Genomic DNA, 25,845 nt, shown 5'->3' on the forward strand with positions numbered 1-25,845 from the left:
CTGATGTCCATACGTGCAGTAGTATATGGACAGGACCTAATAATTCCCATGTATTTGGAAGTAGGCGTCTGAAAGAGCAGTTTACTTCATGGGAAATATGATGGTGTGTTTTCTGTGTGGGGGCGGATGGATGGCTATTCAACATCTGGCTTCTGTATTTAGTTAGGGGACGGGAACGTGGCTAGATCAAGACATGTTGCAACTAGCCTGCAGTGCTGCAGTCTGCCCCATCACCATGGTTTCCTGCTTCAAATCATACCGGGACTTTCCTGACTATTATTAGCTAGTAGAAAACAAACTTGACTCCCTCCTACAACACACACACACACAGAAAGTGAATGGCCAATGTCCGGTATCACCTCAGCAAGGTCAGAGTTCTGATTGATTTTGTGAACACATAACAGCACATTTCTGTGGTAGATGGTGAGATATCTTAGAAATATGAATCACTTTGAAAACAAAAAATTGCATCATGTGCACCACTGAGCTAAACTGTCCTGCAAACCATCTATTCAGATCAAAGAACAAACAATTTGACATTTCTTTTGCTATCCCACAATAGCCCTGAAATGGTCTTCTCTGAACTGTAAAAGCTGCTCTTTGGTTTCGCAGACTAACTAGGCTGCATGATTAGACAACCCTGAGGTCCCTTCTCTGTCTCTATGAAGATGCGAAGAGCAGTTTCATATGTCACGGTGGGTGCCCCATCCAGTCAACAACACGTGACTGTCAGCAGTAGCAGCCTGTAACATGGCCGCTACAGGAGGAAGCAGAGTCCTGCCCACTCCTTCCACTGACCCCAACTAACCCTGGACCACTCCCTAATAACCTGACGGCACAAGACAGGAGACAAAATCGTCCCTGTGGGGGTGATCACGTGGGGATAAAGAGGGCACCAGACAGATTTGCATCAAGCATTGCCTGTGCTATTTAGACCAGGTTGTTTGAACATGTGATGAAAGACAGATCATAGCATGTATAGCATGTGTGGATAGGTGTGATATTTGGCTGTGTACCTGGGCACTAGGGAGTCCCCCCCTCTCAGGGTGGTAGGGTCCAGCTCAAAGATGGAGGAGATGTCCATGCCATCAGGAACGGACACCAGTTGGTACATGACCCTTTCCTGGGGGGTTCGCAAACGCGCTCTCAGGGCCTCATGGTCCGAGTCCAACTGGAGGTACAGTATAGAGAGGACACTGTTAGTTCATATTGAAGTCCCAACACAGCAGTTCAGTTCATCATTTCAATAATGCTGCGATATTACTTTGACTGTGTGTAACACTGATGAGGCTGAGAGGCATGAAGATGTTGCAGATATGTTTCCTCTAATCGGTTTATACAGTAGTTAGACTTATGCATGGCAACAATAACTTCATCAGTGCTATATCAGTGGATCACATTAAGATGTTAAAGCATTGCAACATTGTTTGGGTTACTGCAGTCAAAGAGATTTTCTAATTTCCAGCTTTACAGTCCAGTAAGGAAAGTTAATCATTATTCTTTCCATCCTTCCCCCAAGACAAATACACCCACCTACACATCTCTCCTTGTATTAGCTGTACTCATCAGTACCATTCAGAGGACTGAGCAAGAAGTTATATTGAGATGGGAGTTACGCCAACTCAGAGACCTTTTCCACTTTTAGAAGAGCTAATGTGTTGTTGACTCATCCTGTCAAGTTGACTGATCTAAAGGCTAATTCAATTCAGAATGCATCTAGATTTACATGATCTATAAATCTATAAATAAAAACATTTGCATGATGTTCCCCAATGATGGAAGGAGGGCCCCCCCCGATGGAAAAAGTTTGGGAACCACTCATCTTTTATTTAACCTTTATTTAACTAGGCAAGTCAGTTAAGAACAAATTCTTATTTACAATGACGGCCTACTTGTAAAGCCCCCCCGGCCAAACCCTCCACTAACAACGTTGGGCCAATTGTGCGCCGCCCTATGGGACTCCCGATCACGGCCGGTTGTGATACAGCCTGGGATCGAACCTGGGTCTGTAGTGATGTCTCTAGTGACATCTCAGTGCCTTAGACCGCTGTGCCACTCGGCTAGGCTAAGGGCTTATATAATAAGTGAGTTTTTATGAATGTAATACAATAAGTGAAGGAAACTGAATCAAACTATGGAAAGAAGACAGACCCTGGATTCTACCCCAGAAGGTCATGTTCTTTGGCATATTCCCTTCATAGACACACTCCACACAGAGTAATAGATGGTGTTCTACTGCCATCTATGGCTGAGCTCCAGTACCATACACAGAGAATATGGTATGATTACATCCAGTGGCGATCTACCACAACTGCCAATGCCATTGCATTTGTAAACAAGTTCTCTATTACAAGTAGACACTCTCTATTACAAGTAGACACTCTCCTTTCAGAATATACAGAAATAGCTTCAAATGTTATGGTAATAGAGAATGGTTTTCATAAGAACTACTCAAACACACTACACACAAACAGTGGCTTGAATGGAGAGACCCGAATTAAGGAAGTCCGACAGAGATTTCGTTTAGTTCTCTTCAAGAGGGTGAATTGGCTATTAAATCATAGTTAAAGAATCCCTCAATTCATCAATGAAATATTTGAGAGGATGAAACACACAAGGACAGACACAGTACCTGGAAGTTAAAGGGAACAAAATCCACCACCTGGAGAGGAAAACAAGATCCACCACAGAGTTGAAAGTTTAGATCAGCAGCAGTAGATAGGGCCAGACAGAGCAAACACAGCTCAGACATGAAACACAGACATAGAGGAGTCTCTGGTTGACTTACTGAGGATCTGGGCTCAGGACATTCTTCCTCATAGTCGGGATTCACCTGAAAAAATATCAAGAACCAGAATGGGATACTTAACTCCAACATGTGAGGAAGCAAGAGGCAATACATATTCCTCTTATAAGTGAATAGAAAGTAGATCAGGTCCAACTTAAACTTAATCAAGACACGTCGTTAGGACTTTCAGATCGCATAATGAAGCACTGCAAGATGATTGTACACATTATACTCCCAGGCAGTGGCGACCCGTCATTCAGGGCCCCAGAGCCCCACCTGTTTTGAGCCCCACATTTTTTGCACAAAGAAAAATATATATATAATCATAATAATAATAATAATAATTTGGGGGGTTTGCCTGTTTCGCATGTTATTTTGGCATTAATACGTGTCACATAACAGTTTGTAACAATGTAAAAAAATATATAAATTAATAAAGCCGCATACAAACATGGTCTCTTTTTTTTGCTTTCTTGAGTAAGGCAGCTCCAAAATGCAGGTGTTTCAGCCTAGCTCAGTGCTTTCTGTGGTGGTGGGGCAGCCAGCGGAAAATACTGAGCGTAGGTGTTGGTAATGTTCTCTAGTTGCGCCGTGATTGGCTCAGTGTTCTGTCACTCATGGGGACACTACGTCACCGCCAAGTCTACGGGTAGAGCTCATAAATTCAAGCTGGATGGGTGCTGCCATAGAGTTACATTAGAAGTGCCCATCCAAGAAGGCTCAAGGTCATTGGCCACGGATAAAATGACCTCAAATCACGTTATATCTACAGTAGCTTTGATTGGACTGATCATGTCAACATCATACTTTCAAAATCTTAGCTAGCAGTCATCATCATGAATCAAGTCGACAATCTACTGGCAAATCCTTTTTAATCCTTGTCATATGAAAATATATAATGAAGAGAAATTATAGATAAAAAGTATCGGTGCTCATCGGCCATTTGCCATAAACATTACACAACAAGTCGGAAATCGCAAATTCAACAATGAGTGATTTGGAAGGAATCAGTGGCTAACTGCAAGCATTGCAAAACAATCACTAGCCTGCTATTCAGTGGAGTGGCTGTGTGGTCTCAAGTCTGGGAATAAGGGTCTCCTTTCCAAATTTAAAATGATAAACATTCAACATTGACCATGCTGTCAATTAAGCATGATTTGTGCCGCGCTCAAAAGAACATAACTCGGAACTGCGAAAACTTGACTTTAGTGAGTTCAAGACAACTGGGAACTCTGGAAAAAATTAGGTCCGACTGGGAAAATATGTTTTGAACGATCATCCAACTCGGAATTGTAAATCCGGAACTCGGGCCTCTTACTAGAACTACGACCTGAAGATCACTGACGTCATCATGATTCGACTTTGTTTTTTTCAGAGTTCCCAGTTATCTTGAAAGCACCATAAATACAGAGAATGCCAGACTTTGATGACAAAATTTCCCCACGAAGGACCATCGCGCCACCTTCCTGTTCAAGTGAACACAGCACAAGGTGAGTCCAAAAAGGTATTGTATGCTGCTGCATAAATGATGTAATATGCCAGGGAGATATGTATACTGTAGCTAAGAAAGTAATACTAAGTGTATGTTGTGTAGTAAACTGTTAGTAGCCCATGTGCCTCACCCTAATAATTTGGTCTATTTTCCCCTCTCAATTTCAGCCACTGTTCTGACTTGGTGGTGCACATGCAGCCTGCTTATATGCCCCCTTTATTTATCCTACGGTTCTGACTTGGTGTACAGGGAGAACACCTGTAAGAACGGACCATGTTCTGAATTCTGTCGCTGTATATTTCAAAAGTGCTAAACAAATAGTTATATTGCCTACGTCCGTCCTAGCTCGCTCATTAATGTCTTAATCAAAATTACGGATTGCCTCTTTTCCGCTTGTCGTCCCCTTATGCCATAGCTTGTACATATCAATTGTCATTAGAAACCACATTTGTTTAAGCAAGTCAGCCATATCAGCTATGTTTTTTTAAAAGGCAGTAAATGAGGCTGAATGAACTGTTTCGCTGTCAGACAAGGCTCCACTGATCGCCAGGTGTAGCAGTGGTAAGATGTTGGGACTGCTGTTTGGACTCTGCTGTTGGGACAGCTTTATGTAGGCCCTAACAGTTTGTGGGCACAATTTGTCACTGTTAAAGTACAATTAATGTATTGTTTAGTGTTGTGTTGTGGCTTTGCTGGAATGCATCCAACTTTGTTTTGTTTGTTTGCCCCACCAAGATTTACATGCAAAAATCGCCACTGCTCCCAGGTATGAATCAATTGAGCCATGCAAGTGCTTGGTTGGTAGACTACCATGCAGGGGCGGTGTGTTCAATAGGGCGATATGGGCGACGCACTGCCAAACGGGAAAAGGAAGGGATTTTTTTTCTAATCAATTATATCACGGCAACAGTAGTTATCAGTGTTGTAATCTAGACGTCTGGTCTGATCTGCCACTAAATGTCCAATCAGGCTAAAGTCGTGCTTCAAATGGCCACCCCCCCCCTTTTGGGGCGATTTCAGTCAGGTTGAAAATCGCCCAGAAGTCTGTCATAGACTCCCATGTAAAATCTATTTTTTTCAAATATCAGAGCTTTCAATACAATCTCTATGGGTGTCTGAGGGCTTGCACTTACGCGCTTTCGTCATACGTAACATAACCATGAACGTAACTAAGAAAAGAGCGGGTAGCCTCATCAATCAATTCACTATTACTGTCAAAATGGCAGTGCAACTCGATTGTCTCTTTGAAAGAAGTTCCTTTTTGTCGGCGAACAAATCAAGATAAATTGGCAACGAAACAATTAGGACCTCCCAGACCAAATTTAATAATTCAACAGGTTTCTACTAAAGGCGGAAAGTCCTACACACGAGGATTTTCCAAAAATTGGTACGAACGAAAAAAGAACATTGCCACTCAACTGGATGAGGGATACAGGCTAGCTGTCCGCCGCCACAACGATGAGGTTAGTGTTGATAATCACAAGTTTACTGGAGAACTGAGACCAAGTAGAGACTTTGGACAGGGTGGATATGGTATAATAAAGGCAGTTTATTCAGAGGTAAAGATATCTGGAATCGCGTGCACGGACCCGTTCGTCAAACTCTTAGGGAGCTATACATTAAGCCCCATTACTTACCATATCAGATAAGAGAAATTGCTGCAGCTACATATATTTTACATCCTGGCCCTACATAGTTCACTATTTGCATCACTTACCAAAATATTACATGTGGTCATATATGCTTGGAAAGTGGAGATGCCATAGAACGTCAAAAAAGTAAACATTGCTGGAGACACATTGCCGTTTTGGAGAAGACATCGCGTTTGCTAGCGAAGAGATTTGTTGTGGCAAATGAACTTGGGCTGGGAATTGCCAGGAACCTCACGATAAGATATATGCATTGCGAGTCTCATGATTCTATACGTATTGCGATTCGATACTGTGATTTTATTGCGCACCATATGTCTGTTGCAGAGGGATCAGAAAGCCATGAGAACGAGTTTTGATCAGTCATGGAAATAAAAGTGCTGAAAACTAATTGGCTCCCAATGTGAAAAGATTGAGAACAAGCTATGAAGGAACAATAATGGTGTTTTGGTGCAGGTACAGCCAACTAGCGCTAAAATATTGCGATATTGTCAATACAGTATATCGTAAAGTATCACTATGTAACTCGATTTCTTTCACCCCAATCCCTCAAATTAACGGTAAATAACTGAATTGTTTGCCCCACATTTAGCTAAGATGATTAGCTAGCCAGCTAAAATGTTTTATTTAGTTAGCAGTCGCATCTACAATAGTTTACTGTCAATAACATGTCTCCAGAAATGACGTGGTGTCTCCAATTGTGTTGACATTTTACAATTGCGATGCGCATCCATGAGTATCCACTTTCTGTAGCTCAGCTGGTAGAGCACGGCGCTTGTAACGCCAAGGTAGTGGGTTCGATCCCCGGGACCACCCATACACAAAAATGTATGCACGCATGACTGTAAGTCGCTTTGGATAAAAGCGTCTGCTAAATGGCATATTATTATTATTATTATTATTATTATTATTATTATTATTATCTGAAGAGAGCCCCGAAACATTGTGTGCAGACATTTTATGCAATAAATGAAGTAGGTTGAATCTAGTAGTTCTGATCTTCTGATTGGTCCTGATGAGTTAGGGCGAGGTCCCCTCCAGGCTACTGTCACTGTTGCATTGGCTCTGAGTCGGGTTCTCTGTCTTCAAATGTTCAGCCTAAGAGAGGGGATTTTTGTGTGTGTGTGTGTGTGTGTGTGTTTAACAGTGATGATGTGTGTGTGTGTGTGTGTGTGTGTGTGTGTGTTTAACAGTGATGATGTGTGTGTGTGTGTGTTTGTGTGTGTGTGTGTGTGTGTCCTCAAAGCAAGAACTCGTGAGTTGGAAGAACTGAGAGGCCTATGGCGTGGGTGTTGTCCTTGGCCACCTGCTGACAAGGCTGACAAGATAGGACCCTTTTGTCCATTGTTATTGGATAGGAACAGAACTTATAACCAGCTCCTGACCTAAATAGATCTTAGCACAACATTTTACTCAACATATCATATTCCATATTCACTATAACAAATATATTTACTACGACATTAGCAAGAACCGCCACATCCTCAGCCGGCTAATCCAGTGTGTGAAGTTTTGCGGAGTGTTTGAGTTAGCTTTGCGAGGCAAAGATGAAACTGAGGGCTCCACCAACCCTGGTAAGCAAACACTTTTGAGATCAGTCAATAAATGCTTCTGGTATTGACTTATATGCTGCCCCTGTCTTCATGTTGTTGCTGGACATATCTTTTTTAAAATGTGTGTAGGTCACCTAAATCATCAGAAAAATTGCCCCCCCTGAGAATTTTTTCAGGAGCCGCCACTGCTACCATGTAATATGATTCCAGTCGGTGTGAGAGGACTCACCTCAGCAGCCAGGTATGATCCTGTGGCAAGGTGTTTGAACCTGAACAGGCTGTTCCAGTAGCCAGCCCCGCCCCGACAAGGGTCATGGTGGACCACCTGATAGAAGAATGAAAAACCTGACAGCATGAGAAACGGCTGTCTGGACAACGTCTGGACTGATAACATACAAGTAAAAACATCTTATAAGATGCAGGACGACCCACATGGTTTCACCTGGTTCTCTCCATCCCAGGGGCCTCATTTATCAATCATGCGTAGGCACAAACATGTGCGTAAACCATGCGTGGGATCATTTCCACACAAAGTGTGAGATTAAAAAATAGGAACTTTTGCTTGAGAGTGTGTGTAAATTTACGCACAACCATGACCATGTGTACGCACAGTGCCAAGTGGTGGAATGAGGGAACTGCTTGTCAAGCGTAACCTAGAGAATGGGGAAATTATATGTTGAAAATGTGTGAAATTGTGAGAGTAATAATTCAATCATTCTTCGATTTCATTGTATTTCCATTGTGAATTCATGCAACATAGTATCTTGACAGGCTATATCATATACACGACATATACAAAAGTATGTGGACACCCCTTCAATTTAGTGGATTCGGCTATTTCAGCCACAACCGTTGCTGACAGGTGTATAACATCGAGCTCACAGCCATGCAATCTCCATAGACAAACATTGGCAGAAGAATGGCCTTATTGAAGAGCTCAGTGACTTTCAACGTGGCACAGTCAAATTTCTGCCCTGCTAGAGCTGCCCCGGACAACTGTAAGTTATGTTACTGTGAAGTGGAAAAGTCTAGGAGCAACAACGGCTCAGCCGCAAAGTGGTAGGCCACACAAGCTCACAGAACGGGACCGCCGAGTGCTGAAGCACGTAAAAATCATCTGTCCTCGGTTGCAACACTCACTATCGAGTTCCAAACTGCCTCTGGAAGCAATGTCAGCACAATAACTGTTTGTCGGGAGCTTCATGAAATGGGTTTCCATGGCCGAGCAGCTGCACACAAGCCTAACACCAAGCGTCGGCTGGAGTTGTGTAAAGCTCGCCGCCATTGGACTCTGGAGCAGCGGAAACGCGTTCTGCTTCACCATCTGGCAGTCCAACGGATGAATCTGGGTTTGGCGGATGCCAGAAAAACGCTACCTGCCCGAATGCATAGTGCCAACTGTAAAGTTTGGTGGAGGAGAAATATTGGTCTGGGGCTGTTTTTCATGGTTCGGGCTAGGTCGTTTAGTTCCAGTGAAGGGAAATCTTAACGCTACAGCATACAATTACATTTTAGATGATTCTGTGCTTCCAACTTTGTGGCAACAGTTTGGGGAAGGCCCTTTCCTGTTTCAGCATGACAGTGCCCCTGTGCACAAAGCGAGGTCCATACACAAATGGTTTATCGAGATCGGTGTGGAAGAACTTGACTGGCCTGCACAGAGCCCTGACCTCAACCCCATCCAACACCTTTGGGATGAATTGGAACTCCAACTGCGAGCCAGGCCTAATCATCCAACATCAGTGCCCGACCTCACTAATGCTCTTGTGGCTGAATGGAAGCATGTCCCCGCAGCAATGTTCCAACATCTAGTAGAAAGCCTTCCCAGAAGAGTTGAGGCTGTTATAGCAGCAAAGGGTGGACCAACTCCATATTAATGCCCATGATTTTGGAATGTTCGACGAGCAGGTGTCCACATACTCTTGGTCATGTAGTGTAATTTGACCACATCAGTGCATTTTGTTAGGATAATAATCCATATAAAGTACAGTAGTTTGTTTAATTACAGGCACATTAATTTCGCAGAGAGCACGTTTTTAGTGACAGGTGGGATCTTTTTGCAGAAAGTACAGATTGGCTCATCAGATATCGTTTCCCACAACAGATCTTATTGGATTTTTGCAAGGACCCTCAGGTTTTTGGGAACAGGCACTTTTCAGCAGGGAGCTTGCCGATCAGCATCTCACAGCTCACGATGAACCAATGTTTTGGATGCATACACCATCGCACAACAGTTTGAAGTCAAGAGGGGTTTCATTGCAATCAATGGGCTCCCAAATACCAACAGAGCAATAAAAGCCCCATCCCAAAATGAGTTCAACTATGGAAAAGGCTTCCACTCTCTTAATGTGCAGGTGATAGGTTATGTGATGCGCGAAAGACACTGCTGAATGTGGTGGCCAGGTGGAACGCACAACTCGCTCATTCTTCAGAACAGCAATGTTGGCCTATACACCTACAGGAGGGAGCTGTTGAGGATAGATGGCTTATCGGTGAGTGTTGCCTACTCATTTGAAGTATATTTGCCATTGCTAAAGCAACTTCAATTATCCTAATGGTTCTCTCTTTGTCGCTACTGTATGTTTGTATTTTTACTGATCAAGCCACAACTGAGCGAGCCTAATAAAACCTTTTGGTTGTACTCAACCTCTGACACTAACACCTCTATTTCAGTATCGAAAAAGTATAATTTTTCGTAGCTTTTTTTTGGTTGCACCATTGTATATCATGGCAGGGTGTTGTATATTTCCCACAGGCTTTAAAGGGATGATTTTGACCATATATGGTTAATTAGGGGCGTTTCGTAATGAAAATAGCCAAGGTTGTGCACGAGCACTGAGGCTGAGAACAATATTGGTATTTATCAATGGTGATCTCCTACCGATGTGCGTATGATGCTCGTAGGATTGTTTGATAAATCACACTTTGCGTATGAACATTCTAAATTATGTTTGTAAGTAGTATTTTAGAATAGTTTCTCCGCAAAATTGATAAATTAGGCCCCAGGAGTTATTCAGGGTAATTAGCTTTGGAACAACCTACAGAATGTCATGGCAATGCAAAGTTATTGCGTAACCATGTCCTTAAATATCAGTGTCATATGTGATTGTGTACCATGAATTACACCATGTATCTAATATCTCATTGTCCTATGCTCACCTCCACTTCCCACAAGGCCTTGCTGCTTGTGGCGGAGGTGGCGGACTGGCGTCCTGTAGTCCTGAGAAAGACGTACTCCTTCTTCTTGAAGTCGTCACATGTCAGGAACTTCTCCTGCTCTGCATGGAACAGCCGAACAACGTCACCCTGGCAACACAAACACAGACACCAGTCCGTAAAATGAGGGCAGGAGAGCCATCTACCCTGTTTAATGTGTTATTATGTCCAATACATTTCAATCAACTAATCAGAGTACCTACCCCTTTAAGAATGGTTTCCTTGTTGTCACTCCATTTCATGAACAAAACTACTTTCCAACTTGTGTTGCAGTTTACAGAGTTCACCTGAAAAACAAAAGGATAAGCATGTGTGAGTTGTGTCAGGAAAGACTTGGTTTAATTCTCGGTTATACGGTTGACATAAAGACGTTTATTCACATCATCAAGTTTGTCTTAAAGTGACATCAAAAAGTTTTTGTGCATGTGGGTTTGTACAGGCTTGCAGGGATGGAGGAGCACAGTAATTATGCACTGAATGTACAAAACATTAGGAACACCTGCTCTTTCCATGACAGATTAACCAGGTGAAGCCAGGTGAAAGATATGATCCCTTATTGATGTCACTTGTTAAATCTACTTCAATCAGTGTATATGAAGGGGAGGAGACAGGTTAAAGAAGGATTTTAAAGTCTTGAGACAATTGAGACATGGATTGTGTATATATGTTATTCAGATGGTGAATGGGCAAGACAACATATTTAAGTGTCTTTGAACGGGGAGATTTAAAAATAGGAACTTTTGCTTGAGAGTGTGTGTAAATTTACGCACAGCCATGACCATGTGTACGCACAGTGCCAAGTGGTGGAATGAGGGAACTGCTTGTCAAGCGTAGCCTAGAGAATGGGGAAATTATATGTTGAAAATGTGTGAAATTGTGAGAGTAATAATTCAGTAATTCTTCAATTTCATTGTATTTCCATTGTGAATTCATGCAACATATAATCTTGACAGGCTATATCATATACACTACATATACAAAAGTATGGAGGAGCACAGTAATTATGCACTGAATGTACAAAACATTAGGGACACCTGCTCTTTCCATGACAGATTAACCAGGTGAAGCCAGGTGAAAGCTATAATCCCTTATTGATGTCACTTGTTAAATCTACTTCAATCAGTGTATATGAAGGGGAGGAGACAGGTTAAAGAAGGATTTTTAAGCCTTGAGACAATTGAGACATGGATTGTGTTTGTGTGCCATTCAGATGGTGAATGGGCTAGACAACAAATGTAAGTGCCTTTGAACAGGGTATGGTAGTAGGTGCCAGGAGCACCGGTTTGAGCATTTTAAGAACTGCAATGCTGCTGGGTTTTTCAAGCTCAATAGTTTCCCGTGTGTATCAAGACTGGTCCACCAACCAAAGGACATCCAGCCAACTAAACACAACTGTGGGAAGCATTGGAGTCAACATGGGCCAGCATCCCTGTGGAACGCTTTTGACACCTTGTAGAGTCCACGCCCTGACGGATTCAGGCTGTTCTGAGGGCAGAAGGGAGTGCAACTCAATAATAGGATGGTGTTCCTAATGTTTTTACACTGCCCTTTATCGCAGTCATTTGTCTTTACGGCTGTTGAGCTTTAAGAGTGGAGTAGGGACTAGCATAAATAACAATCACTTCATTAATTTGAGACAATATGGCCGTTTTACACTCCATTCTTCACATATAGCAAGGATGATTAGTAAATACAGTATGCAACAAGAATAAGACAGGAACTAATGAATGTGTTTCCTCATCTTAGAGAGGACAGAATGAACAATAACAAAGCACAGTTCTCAGCATGGTTAAAACCTGCACTACTTGAGGAAGTGAAATGTGCAGGGACACCTTGATTAATTAAACAATAGAGACTTTCCCAATATGGATTCTGTTCCACAAGATGAAACATGTACTCTACCTCATTGCATCCTGGGTTGTCCACCAGTTGATGGCTGCTGGCATGAAGGGGCTGTCCAGCGTTCACAGGGTTAAGGACCACCTTGTCTCCAATCACCACCTAGACAGACCGGGGAGCAATCAATAGCATTATTATACACACAGAGTATAATCAACTACACAGAATCTCACCGCCACACATGCTCACACACAAACACACATGAACACACAGAAACACACAGAGACATGGACACAGAGGCACAACAAACAGAAAGACAGTCTGATTGTATGTCATTGAGTATTTCTACATGCACACTAATAATTCAATATTAAACTGATTATGGCAGTAGGCTGATTATGCAATAGTCATCTAAATACCTTACTCTGCTTATCTTAATTGGCGTGAAGTCAAAATCTAAGTAAGCATACGCTGATTAAAACACCTGGTTTTCTGAGCATTCTTCCGAAATTATTAGGACATGTAAACACCTTAATCGGCGTTCCAGCGGTGTATTTGAGCTGCGCATGTGCTAGCACCAGCCGAGCGAGCCTCCCTCTTTTGCACGAGTGAAGTGAGTTCGGAATAACTGAATGTATGCATCTTAGAAGTAGTTTTCACATACAAACTTTATATGTTCGAACTTAGAATCAAATATGCTTCCCAAAAATAACATGTTCACGGTGGTAGAATGTTTATATTGAATGGTGATTGGCATTTTCAGAGTTCCATCAGGTAGCCTGATTTCAGATGTGTCCATGTAAACAGGATTATTAGGGGAATCGTTCTTCTTGCAAAGCATGTAAACGTTTTAATCAAACTATTATATTAAACTATTATATTAATATGAGCACTGCCACTGCATAGTTAATTCTTGTCAACAACCACTATCCTCTTAATGTTGTTATAACTAGTGCCTGGTGCTATGTAACACCAGGCAAATATGATATTATAACACATTGGTCGACTTGTTCACATCAGACCATGTTGGCTACCAACCACTAGGTGGCACACTGGACCATCTCATCAGCACAGGAATCATTCAACCAGAAATACCCTAATGGCTAAAGCTAATGATGATGAACTTACCTACTGTAGCCTACTTGCAATTGAACTAGTACACACCCTAAGGCCATCACAATGTCAAAATAGGTAATGATATATTAGTGTAATCGTACAACTTGTCAATTCTTTACACCAACGCTTGATGCTTAAGCGGCATCAAGCGTTAACAGAGGAGTGCTGTCCGAGAGATCCTGGTGGTAATGATTTTTGCTGTGGCCACTGATGCCAGGAGCTTTAAGAATCTTGTGTGCCAGACTCATCAGGTGAATTTTCAGTGAGATCTTTACCTGGTAGGCTTGATCACTCTTTATCTAGATGCCTACTGACAATACAACTTTGACCAGCTAGCCTGAACGGTTAAATGCTAAAATGCTAGAAATATCCACCAATTAAGAAATTGAAACCTGGAGAGAACATTACCGATAGCTAAGAATCACAACAATCAATGAGCATCACGTCTTGCTCTTGAGAGGAAAGGCTGTTGTCTGGGCTTTACCGTTGTTCTATAGAGACATGACAAGACTTCCTATCTGACCTTTGACCCACACTACAGCCAACCCTGGGCTAGACACTCACACTGTCTCCCAGGGAGCGCAGTTTGTAGAAGGGCTGAATGTAAAACCAGGAGCCCTCGTTGCCTGCAGAGTCCAGCGTCACCCTCATAGCATTCTTCTCCAACAGGGCAGGGAGTCGCTTATTCACCGTCAGGTACTTATTGCTTTTCAAATGCAACAGCTGGAACAGTGGCAAACAACAGACACAGTTACAAACTCATACCTGCATGTAAACATAATAATTTACAGAAGCATGTCACAGTCTGAGTCTATTATGGAGTATATCTACAGGGAGAGATTTAGTTAGATGTCAAATATTGGCACAGTGGCCATTCCTAGATATCCCCAAAGGAATGTGCCATGTGAAAATATCACACTTTCTGGCCCCTTTTCTCCCCCTGGATAATTATTTTAAATATATATACATATATCTGAACAAGTGCCTTGGAGTATTATATATATATATATATATATATATATATATATATATATATATATATATATATAAATAAATAATACTCCAAGGCACTTGTTCAGATACAGTGGGGGAAAAAAGTATTTAGTCAGCCACCAATTGTGCAAGTTCTCCCACTTAAAAAGATGAGAGAGGCTGTAATTTCCATCATAGGTACACGTCAACTTATGACAGACAAAATGAGAAAAAAATCCTGAAAATCACATTGTAGGATTTTTAATGAATTTATTTGCAAATTATGGTGGAAAATAAGTATTTGGTCAATAACAAAAAGTTTCTCAATACTTTGTTATATACCCTTTGTTGGCAATGACACAGGTCAAATGTTTTCTGTAAGTCTTCACAAGGTTTTCACACACTGTTGCTGGTATTTTGGCCCATTCCTCCATGAAGATCTCCTCTAGAGCAGTGATGTTTTGGGGCTGTTGCTGGGCAACACAGACTTTCAACTCCCTCCAAAGATTTTCTATGGGGTTGAGATCTGGAGACTGGCTAGGCCACTCCAGGACCTTGAAATGCTTCTTACGAAGCCACTCCTTCAGTTGCCCGGGCGGTGTGTTTGGGATCATTGTCATGCTGAAAGACCCAGCCACGTTTCATCTTCAATGCCCTTGCTGATGGAAGGAGAGTTTTCCACCAAAATCTCACGATACATGGCCCCATTTATTCTTTCCTTTACACGGATCAGTCGTCCTGGTCCCTTTGCAGAAAAACAGCCCCAAAGCATGATGTTTCCACCCCCATGCTTCACAGTAGGTATGGTGATCTTTGGATGCAACTCAGCATTCTTTGTCCTCCAAACACGACGAGTTGAGTTTTTACCAAAAAGTTATATTTTGGTTTCATCTGACCATATGACATTCTCCCAATCCTCTTCTGGATCATCCAAATGCACTCTAGCAAACTTCAGACGGGCCTGGACATGTACTGGCTTAAGCAGGGGGACACGTCTTGCACTGCAGGATTTGAGTCCCTGGCGGCGTAGTGTGTTACTGATGGTAGGCTTTGTTACTTTGGTCCTAGCTCTCTGCAGGTCATTCACTAGGTCCCCCCGTGTGGTTCTTGTGATCATTTTGATCCCACAGGGTGAGATCTTGCGTGGAGCCCCAGATCGAGGGAGATTATCAGTGGTCTTGTATGTCTTCCATTTCCTAATAATTGCTCCCACAGTTGATTTCTTCAAACCAAGCTGCTTACCTATTGCAGATTCAGTCTTCCCAGCCTGGTACAGGTCTACAATTTTGTTTCTGGTGTCCTTTGACAGCTCTTTGGTCTTGGCCATAGTGGAGTTTGGAGTGTGACTGTTTGATATTGTGGACAGGTGTCTTTTATACTGATAACAAGTTCAAACAGGTGCCATTAATACAGGTAACGAGTGGAGGACAGAGGAGCCTATTAAAGAAGAAGTTACAGGTCTGTGAGAGCCAGAAATCTTGCTTGTTTGTAGGTGACCAAATACTTATTTTCCACCATAATTTGCAAATAAATTCATTAAAATCCTACAATGTGTTTTTTCTGGATTTTTTCCCCTCAATTTGTCTGTCATAGCTGACGTGTACCTATGATGAAAATTACAGGCCTCTCTCATCTTTTTAAGTGGGAGAACTTGCACAATTGGTGGCTGACTAAATACTTTTTTTCCCCACTGTATATGTCTCATGGCCTTCTTTGCTCCATAATTTCATTGAATAAAGAAATCAGGCATGTTTACTCTATTGACCTCAACCAGCCTCGCCGCCTCAAACAAGTATTCAATGACGACTGGTACTGTGAGACTAGACCTTAACCAACCTTTCTGATTGTGGTTGTTTGTTTTGAGGGAAAAAGCAGGGACTGAAAAAACTAATAGTTCAAAATGTCTCGAACAATTACAGATCTATGCATTTACAATGCATGCTCTCAAGTGCTGTAGCTAACCACTTACTAGTGTAGTAAGACCGTGTTAAATATCAAACACTGGCAGAGGTGCACAGCTGTACCCTACTGCCCTCAATACCTTTCCTGACATCACCCCCCTAAAACACATAAACCCCATAGGCCTACTGTACAACTTCCTCAAATACAGTTCTGAAAGCATGAGCACCATTGTTCAGGAGATAGCTGTACTAAAATATATGCAGGTGTTTTGCCTTTTTAGATTATAGATATCACTAATACCATGGGTCTGTCACTTGACACCAACTGACATAGGGAAGAGTGGGGTAAGTTGAGCCATTATTACATTCAGCATCACTCCGTCAAAGAAAAAATTGTATTCTTTCTAACAAAGATATCTACATATATTTCAGGATGTTGTGCACCCCCACAAAAAATTTATTAATGTAAACATTATTTTGAAAACATAACTTGTCCAAGAAAAGTTGGCACAACTTACCCCGGGTATGTGGTAGGTTGAGCTGCGCGACATGGTAAGTTAAGCCGCCTAAACATTTCTGTACTGAATTAAATATTACCACTACCTTCTTAAACCATGTCTATCTTTATTTCCCAAAGACAATTCAACACAATCACTTTTTTGTATTTTAATAATTTTAAGCATCTTTTAACACAGGCTTAACACCTAACAAACACTTTGTACTTTTTTAAACACTTTTAACATATTCCAGGCCCTGTTGTTACCTCATATCCCAGGATAATGCCTTGCATTACACCTGGGAAGAAAACACTTCAATATGCTGAACTTCCATTGGCTCAACTTACCCCAAGGCAAACATTTTGACTATATTAGCCCCCACAGCTACAAGGATACACTTTCATGCTAGGTTTAGGAACTCATATTGAAGCTTATAGAGACCCCAACTGATGATTAGAATACAAAAATATATATATATCTACCTTGGTTTAGATACAAGCATCATTAAACCTCTAACACAATAAATTCATTTGACTTGCTTTCCACTTTTTCCATGTGGTTTGGTATTTGGTATTTTATTAGGATCCCCATTCGCTGTTGCAAAAGCAGCAGCTACTCTTCCTGGGGTCCACACAAAACATGAAACATGACATAATACAGAACATTAATAGACAAGAACAGCTCAAGGACAGAACTACATACATTTTTTAAAAAGGCACACGTAGCCTACGTATCAATACATACACACAAACTATCTAGGTCAAATAGGGGAGAGGTGTTATGCCGTGAGGTGTTGCTTTAACTGTTTTTTGAAACCAGGTTTGTTGTTTATTTGAGCAATAGGTGATGGAACGGAGTTCCATGCAATAATGTCTCCTTCACAATAATGGCTCCTTTACAGACTCCATGAAATGATGACCTCTTCCTAAATATTTGGTCAAATTATTATTTTTTTGTATGGTTTCCTAGAAACAAGGGTGGCTCATCTTACCCCTTTGGCACAACTTACCCCACTCTCCCCTACTATAGAGCACATCTACTTCTAGTGGTCCATTAGACCTGTTTCCCTGTGACCTGATCATCTAACTTCTGTGTAGTAGACTTTTGGTCAAATATGCAGAGAATGATAATGCCTGGATGATAATTGGCTGCATTTATGGAGGAGTTGTATTGCCTCTGCTCCAGGCTCTTCACTAACCTTAATGACACTGTCATGTTATGGCTTTACCAAACTCAATCTCCACATCACCCCTACTCTTCCTGGTCATACCTGAATGACATTTCCGTATTGGATTACAGTTCCTAGCAGTTTTCGGTTCTCAGATTCATTCTGTTTCTTCTCCAGATCAGCAGCATGCTGAAACATAGGGATAAAATATTATGTCAGACAATACAATAGCCACAAATGAAAGAGAAAACTCACCAGACCGATTGTCGGTCTGCACAGTACGGGGCCGGTTATTCGCTGTTCATTCGCTTGCTGTGTACGCGGTGTGTTTAATGGGACCACCCACCGTTGGTGACTATCGGCCGTCATTTTCGCTTGTTTCTACATGTAGAATCGGTTTGCACTTGGTTTGCAAATTACGGCCAGCACTCTGTTCAGAGGTGCGAAGTACTCTCGGCCGGAGACGCTCGACAATCCTACCGGTCTGTCCATGTCTTTAGATTTAGTGCTCCAAAAACACATTCAGAATAAGATGCAGTTCTTTATGAAATACCGATCTGGGTTTATGGCGTGTAATAAAAGTGAGTGTCTCACTTGTAATGATTTTCTCGACCTCAACAACATGGCAACGCATGCAGATTAGAACCAGTAGGCAGAATGGGAAGCAGTTGTGTTAGAGAACAAGGAATAGAAACCAGTGCGATGAGGGTACTCACGTGGAGTTTGTTCAGGAGTACTGTGTCAGTGGTGCTGTTTCCCCCTGGTTTTGCTGCCTTCCAGAACTGTTTCTGTGCAGAGTACCTGTTCATGGGGCACAGTTTGAAAAGGCAGTCTGGAAAGAGGAACAGAGAAGGAGTCAGAGAAAAGAGGTGCTGATTTATCATCAAATCCATAACATCGAGTGCATGATGAATAAAGCGGTGGGAATAGTTACCAAAAGGGCACGGAGGAGTAATCAGTTGTCACTATAACAAGGGCATGACTATCTCTAAATCAATACAACAGGATGACGGGGAGTCCTGACAGAAAACCCTAGTTCCTCCTCCAGTTCCGAGGCTGGCTACCTGCGAGGCACAATGGGGGACCTGATTATCTGTGACGTGTAAAAATAGCCGTTCCAGTGAGCACCAAGCGCCACCACAAAACTCGTCCAACGAACGCCACAGCGTCCAAGGATTAGCTGTCATGGGATGCATGGTGGGGGAGAGGGAAGAGTGGGATGGATAAGCACAGGAGGAGGGTGAGAGGAGAGAGCCAGGGACAGTAGGAGAGAGGGGTAGGTAAATGAGAGAGGGAGAGGAAGTGGGTTTAGGGAGTGAAGAAGACCAGGTTAGGGGAATTAGGATAGGAGGACAGAATGGGGAAGGGTGTATGCAAATGTTACACAGTAGGAAGGAAGGGTTGTGGTTTTTCTTTTTTTAACAACAGTTGGCAAACTGTACAGGAAATGGCAGAGTACAGTAGTACACAACCCACAAGGCAAACACTGAGGAACTGAGACAGGAATCAACATAAAACAGGCCATTGAAATGCTTAAAACAATGCTGGTTTAGATCAAATAAATGGTATTTTACACAGCAGGCCCACTGTACTAAATAATATAATAATGTACTAATATATATGTAAGACTTAGTACATAATTGTCACAGTAACATTAACTACAGCATGCTCTGCCTGACTGTGATTATCAGATTATAAAAGGGTCAACAGGCAACATTCTTCAAATACCATTGCCTTCTCCTTTCATCCACAGCTCTCTGAGAAGTGTATGAATACAATCAGAGACAGTCTATCACTGACAGGAATGAGTCGTCCTAGCAGTGGGTAATATTTCCTAGCGAAACACACTAAGTGTCAGACATGACACCAAAGCAATTACTGTTGCAATGTACCAATCCCACATCAGAGAGGAAGAAGTGAGGTTTAAAACGCTGGGCTAAAGCTCCATGGAAACCAGTCCTTTTAAATAGCTTAACAGGGCTATTAATACTCAACAGGGATCTTAGGATTTAGCCTGGTACACTTTTCCTCTGTACAGTGCTCAGACACACTGAGATGTTGCATGGAGTCTCAGTCCTGTTGCTGTGGCTACCTGGAGGAGTGATGAGGCCTGTGAAAGGCTGGAGAGGTGGGGTGAAGACGAGTACACTGCTCCATCCCACACAAACTTTGAATCCCCATGAGGACACTGAGGAACATAAGGTTGAAACATGCTGATGCCATAGCACTTGGTCATGTCATCACTTCAGGTCATCACTTGAATTGCCCTCAATAGACTGTGCTATACTTCAAATGCAATGCCAGTAAAACCCTGCGAGAGAATGCTATCCTCTCACTGTGCAGGGGGAACAGTAGCCAGACCAGGCCTGTTAGGAACCACACAAGAGCTCAATTGTTCTACATCCATATCCATTACTGACCAATCTCAGAGTAATTTCTCTGGAATCCCAATAACCCTGGAACCTTGACATTTGCAATAGATGCCCACAGCACACTAGAGCTTCAGTTCCAGAAGGAACTTCTGACATTGCCTTTAACAAAGTAGTTCACTAGAACACCTACTCATCGAAGGGTTTTTATTTATTTTTACTATTACTATAGAATAATAGTGAAGACATCAAAATTATGAAATAACACATATGGAATCATGTAGTAACCAAAAAAGTGTTCAACAAATCTAAATATATTTTATATATGAGACTCCTTAAAAAGCCACCCTTTGTCTTGATGACAGCTTTGCACACTCTTGGCATTCTTTCAACCAGCTTCACCTGGAATGCTTTTCCAACAGTCTTGAAGGAGTTCCCACATATGCTGAGCACTTGTTGGCTGCTTTTCCTTCACTCTGCTGTCCGACTCATCCCAAACCATCTCAATTTGGTTGACGTCGGGGGATTGTGGAGGCCAGGTCATCTGATGCGGCACTCCATCACTCTCCTTCTTGGTAAAATAGCCCTTACACAGCCTGGAGGTGTGTTGGGTCATTGTCCTGTTGAAAAACAAATGATAGTCCCACCAGATGGGATGGCATATCGCTGCAGAATGCTGTGGCAGCCATGCTGGTTAAGTGTGCCTTGAATTCTAAATAAATCACAGACAATGTCACCAGCAAAGCACCCCCACACCATAACACCTCCTCCTCCATGCTTTACGGTGGGAACTACACATGCAGAGAGCCATTCACCCACACCGCGTCTCACAAAGACACAGCAGTTGGAACCAAAAATCTCCAATTTGGAATCCACACAAAGGACACATTTCCACCAGTCTAATGTCCATTGCTCGTGTTTCTTGGCCCAAGCAAAGTCTCTTCTTCTTATTGGTGTCCTTTAGTAGTGGTTTCTTTGCAGCAATTAGATCATGAAGGCCAGATTCACACAGTCTCCTCTGAACAGTTGATGTTGAGATGTGTCTTTTACTGTTACTTGAACTCCGTGAATAATTTATTTGGGCTGCAATTTCTGAGGCTGGTAACTCTAATTAACTTATCCTCTGCAGCAGAGGTAACTCTGGGTCTTCCATTCCTGTGGCGGTCCTCATGAGAGCCAGTTTCATCATAGCGCTTGATGATTTTTGCGACTGCACTTGAAGAAACGTTCAATGTTCTTGAAATGTTCCGTGTTGACTGACCTTCATGTCTTAAAGTAATGATGGTCTGTCGTTTCTCTTTGCTTATTTGAGCTGTTCTTGCCATAATATGGACTTGGTCTTTTACCAAATAGGGCTATCTTCTGTATACCACCCCTACCTTGTCACAACACAACTGATTGGCTCAAACGCATTAAGAATGAAAGAAATTCCACAAATTAACTTTTAAGAAGGCACACCTGTTAATTGAAATGCATTCCAGGTGACTACCTCATGAAGCTGGTTGAAAGAATGCCAAGAGTGTGCAAAGCTGTCATCAAGGCAAAGGGTGGCTATTTGAAGAATCTCAAATATAAAATATATTTAGATCTGTTTAACACTTTTTTAGTTACTACATGGTTCCATATGTGTTATTTCATAGTTTTGATGTCTTCACTATTATTCTACAATGTAGAAAATAGTAAAAATAAAGAAAAACCCTTGAATGAGTAGGTGTTCTAAAACTTTTGACCGGTAGTGTAGGTAATACTATCTTTCTAGGAGCTGTTCCATCGCCAGTATTGTGGAATAATTCTAATGTTAAGGTAAGATTTGAATGAAGAAAGCTGATACAAGATCAGTGCTGCCTTTCTTTCGATCTTATCAGTATCAACACATGCTCCAACAACGCACTTATTGTAAGTTCTCCCTATGTGTTGTGAGTTGTTTGGCCGTTATAAGAACGATGCATCATTAAAATGAACTGTGACGTCACATCTCCGCGTTGTCTCCATGCTGCTGTGCTGTTTGTTGCTACTTGGCTACCTGCCAAACTTCTAGTTTTTTACTTTTAATAACAGTTTAATCAAAACTTTGCATTTAACACATTTACCAATTTTTTTCAACTTTTTCACCCCGGACGCTTTATCTGGACATGGTTCTACAGGACCTCCACCAGCCGAAAAAGCTAAGTAGTTACATTAACGCTATGCCATCTAATATACAGGAGAACTATCGCCTTGTGGAGAGGATAGCCGTGTTGCAAGTCCAGCTTCATATGCAGTCGGTACACAAGGGCAATTTAAGTGTAGGAAAGGATGAAACAGCGTCTGTCACCAGTAATTACAGATAGTAGGATAAATCCGCCTGCACAGTCCCCGCAGCCGGACAATTTCCTCAAGACTTCTGGAAAGAAATGCTGTCGGCATGCTCAACCGGTGTCGCTCATTCAGCTGACATAAACTTTAAACCGGTTCTCCCCATTAAGCAACGAGTCTGAGTCAGAGGCCGAGCCTCCCGTTACGGGGTCTGAGCCGCCGAAGCCTCACCCCATTAGCTCGGACAAATTTAAAACCCTAGTCATTGGCGACTCCATTACCCCGAAGAGGGTAATGGCTAAGGCTAAAACTGGTGAGTGTAGAGAGTATAGGGATATTGTTATCCATGTCGGCACCAAAGATGTTAGGATGAAACAGTCAGAGGTCATCAAGCGCAACATAGCTTCAGCGTGTAAATTAGCTAGAAACATGTGTCGGCATCGACTAATTGTCTATCGCCCCCTCCCAGTTAGGGGGAGTGATGAGTTCTACAGCAAAGTCTCACAACTCAATCGCTGGTTGAAAACTGTTTTCTGCCCCTCCCTAAAGATTGAATTTGTAAATAATTGGCCCTCTTTCTGTGACCACACCTGGCCTGCTGAGGAGTGACGGACTCCATCCTAGCTGGAGGAGTGATCTCATCTTATCTATCAACATAGACAGGGCTCTAACTCCTCTAGCTCCACAATGAGATGCAGGGTGCAGATGAAGGTGCAGGCCAGGCAGCAGGCTGTTCACTAGCCTGCCAGCTTAGTGGAGTCTGCCACTAGCACAGTCAGTGTAGTCAGCTCAGCTATCCCCATTGAGACCGTGTCTGTGCCTCGATCTAGGTTGGGCAAAACGAAACATGGCAGTGTTCGCCTTAGCAATCTCACTGGAATAAAGACCTCCTCCATTCCTGGCATTATTGAAAGAGATTGTGATTTCTTAAATCTCAAAATAGGGCTACTTAATGTTAGATCCCTCACTTCCAAGGCAGTTATAGTCAATTAACTAATCACTGATCATAACCTTGATGTGATTGCCCTGACTGAAACATGGCTCAAGCCTGATGAATTTACTGTGTTAAATGAGGCCTTTCCTCCTGGTTACACTAGTGACCATATCCCACAAAGGTGGAGGTTTTGCTAACATTTGCGACAGCAAATTTCAATTTCCCCAACATTAAAAAATGACTGTGTTTTAGTCTTTTGAGGTTCTAGTCATGAAATCAAATCAAATCAAATTGTATTTGCCACATGCGCCGAATACAACAGGTGTAGACATTACCGTGAAATGCTTACTTACAGCCCTTAACTAACAATGCATTTATTCCTTAATAAAAAAGTAAAATAAAACAACAACAAAAAAAAGTGTTGAGAAGAAAAGAGCAGAAGTGAAATAAAATAACAGTAAGGAGGCTATATACAGGGGGGTACCGGTGCAGAGTCAATGTGCGGGGGCACCGGCTAGTTGAGGTAGTTGAGGTAACATGTACATGTGGGTAGAGTTAAAGTGACTATGCATAAATAATTAACAGAGTAGCAGCAGCGTAAAAAGATGGGGTGGGGGTGCAAATAGTCCGGGTAGCCATGATTAGCTGTTCAGTAGTCTTATGGCTTGGGGGTAGAAGCTGTTGTGAAGCCTTTTGGACCTAGACTTGGCGCTCCGGTACCGCTTGCCGTGCGGTAGCAGAGAGAACAGTCTATGACTCGGGTGGCAGGAGTCTTTGACAATTTTGAAGGCCTTCCTTTGACACCGCCTGGTATAGAGGTCCTGGATGGCAGGAAGCTTGGCCCCAGTGATGTACTGGGCCGTACGCACTACCCTCTGTAGTGCCTTGCGGTCGGAGGCCGAGCAGTTGCCATACCAAGCGGTGATGCAACCAGTCAGGATGCTCTCGATGGTGCAGCTGTAGAACATTTTGAGGATCTGAGGACCCATGCCAAATCTTTTCAGTCTCCTGAGGGGGAATAGGCTTTGTCGTGCCCTCTTCACGACTGTCTTGGTGTGTTTGGACCATGATAGTTCGTTGGTGATGTGGACACCAAGGAACTTGAAGCTCTCAACCTGTTCCACTACAGCCCAGTCAATGAGAATGGGGGCGTGCTCAGTCCTCTTTTTTTCCCCTATAGTCCATAATCATCTCCTTTCTCTTGGTCACGTTGAGGGAGAGGTTATTTTTCTGGCAACACACGGCCAGGTCTCTGACCTCCTCCCTATAGGCTGTCTCATCGTTGTCGGTGATCAGGCCTACCACTGTTGTGTCGTCGGCAAACTTAATGATGGTGTTGGAGTCATGCCTGGCCATGCAGTCATGTGTGAACAGGGAGTACAGGAGGGGACTGAGCACGCACCCCTGAGGGGCCCCCGTGTTGAGGATCAGCGTGGCAGATGTGTTGTTACCTACCCTTACTACCTGGGGGCGGCCGGTCAGGAAGTCCAGGATCCAGTTGCAGAGGGAGGTGTTTAGTCCCAGGATCCTTAGCTTAGTGATGAGCATTGAGGGCACTATGATGTAGAATGCTGAGCTGTAGTCAATGAATAGCATTCTCACGTAGGTGTTCCTATTGTCCAGGTGGGAAAGGGCAGTGTGGAGTGCAATAGAGATTGCATCATCTGTGGATCTGTTGGGGCGGTATGCAAATTGGAGTGGGTCTAGGGTTTCTGGGATAATGGTGTTGATAATCTATGCAGCCTACTCAATCACTTTTTATAGTTACTGTTTACAGGCCTCCTGGGCCGTATACAGCGTTCCTCACTGAGTTTTCTGAATTCCTATCAGACCTTGTAGTCATGGCAGACAATATTCAAATTTTTGGTGACTTTAATATCCACATGGAAAAGTCCACAGACCCACTCCAAAAGGCTTTCGGAGCCATCATCGACTCAGTTGGTTTTTGTCCAACATGTCTCCAGACCTACGCATTGCCACAGTCATACCCTGGATCTAGTATTGTCCCTTGGAATAAATATTGTGGCTCTAATCCTGGACTATCAGACCACCATTT

At 42.6% G+C, this 25,845-nt stretch overlaps 1 protein-coding gene across 5 annotated transcripts in view; it reads right to left on the reverse strand.

The window, feature by feature from the left end:
* itpr1b (inositol 1,4,5-trisphosphate receptor, type 1b) overlaps positions 1-25,845 on the reverse strand; it is a 169,337-nt gene that overhangs the window by 113,414 nt on the left and 30,078 nt on the right. For 4 of the 5 annotated variants that reach the window (XM_041892498.2, XM_041892501.2, XM_041892500.2 and 1 more), the window contains exons 4-13: positions 18,908-19,023; positions 18,294-18,380; positions 14,218-14,376; positions 12,601-12,699; positions 10,902-10,985; positions 10,642-10,788; positions 7,712-7,807; positions 2,789-2,833; positions 2,633-2,662; positions 1,017-1,171 (exon numbers count right to left, since the gene is read on the reverse strand). In XM_041892498.2, the coding sequence (XP_041748432.2) occupies positions 1,017-1,171; positions 2,633-2,662; positions 2,789-2,833; positions 7,712-7,807; positions 10,642-10,788; positions 10,902-10,985; positions 12,601-12,699; positions 14,218-14,376; positions 18,294-18,380; positions 18,908-19,023 (1,018 nt within the window). Of the gene's footprint in view, positions 1-1,016; positions 1,172-2,632; positions 2,663-2,788; positions 2,834-7,711; positions 7,808-10,641; positions 10,789-10,901; positions 10,986-12,600; positions 12,700-14,217; positions 14,377-18,293; positions 18,381-18,907; positions 19,024-19,125; positions 19,239-25,845 lie in introns of those variants that run through there. The other variant, XM_041892502.2, reaches the window with a different exon arrangement.

This window comes from Coregonus clupeaformis, chromosome 12 (genome assembly GCF_020615455.1).
Source record: "Coregonus clupeaformis isolate EN_2021a chromosome 12, ASM2061545v1, whole genome shotgun sequence".
Classification (NCBI taxonomy): Eukaryota; Metazoa; Chordata; class Actinopteri; order Salmoniformes; family Salmonidae; genus Coregonus; species Coregonus clupeaformis.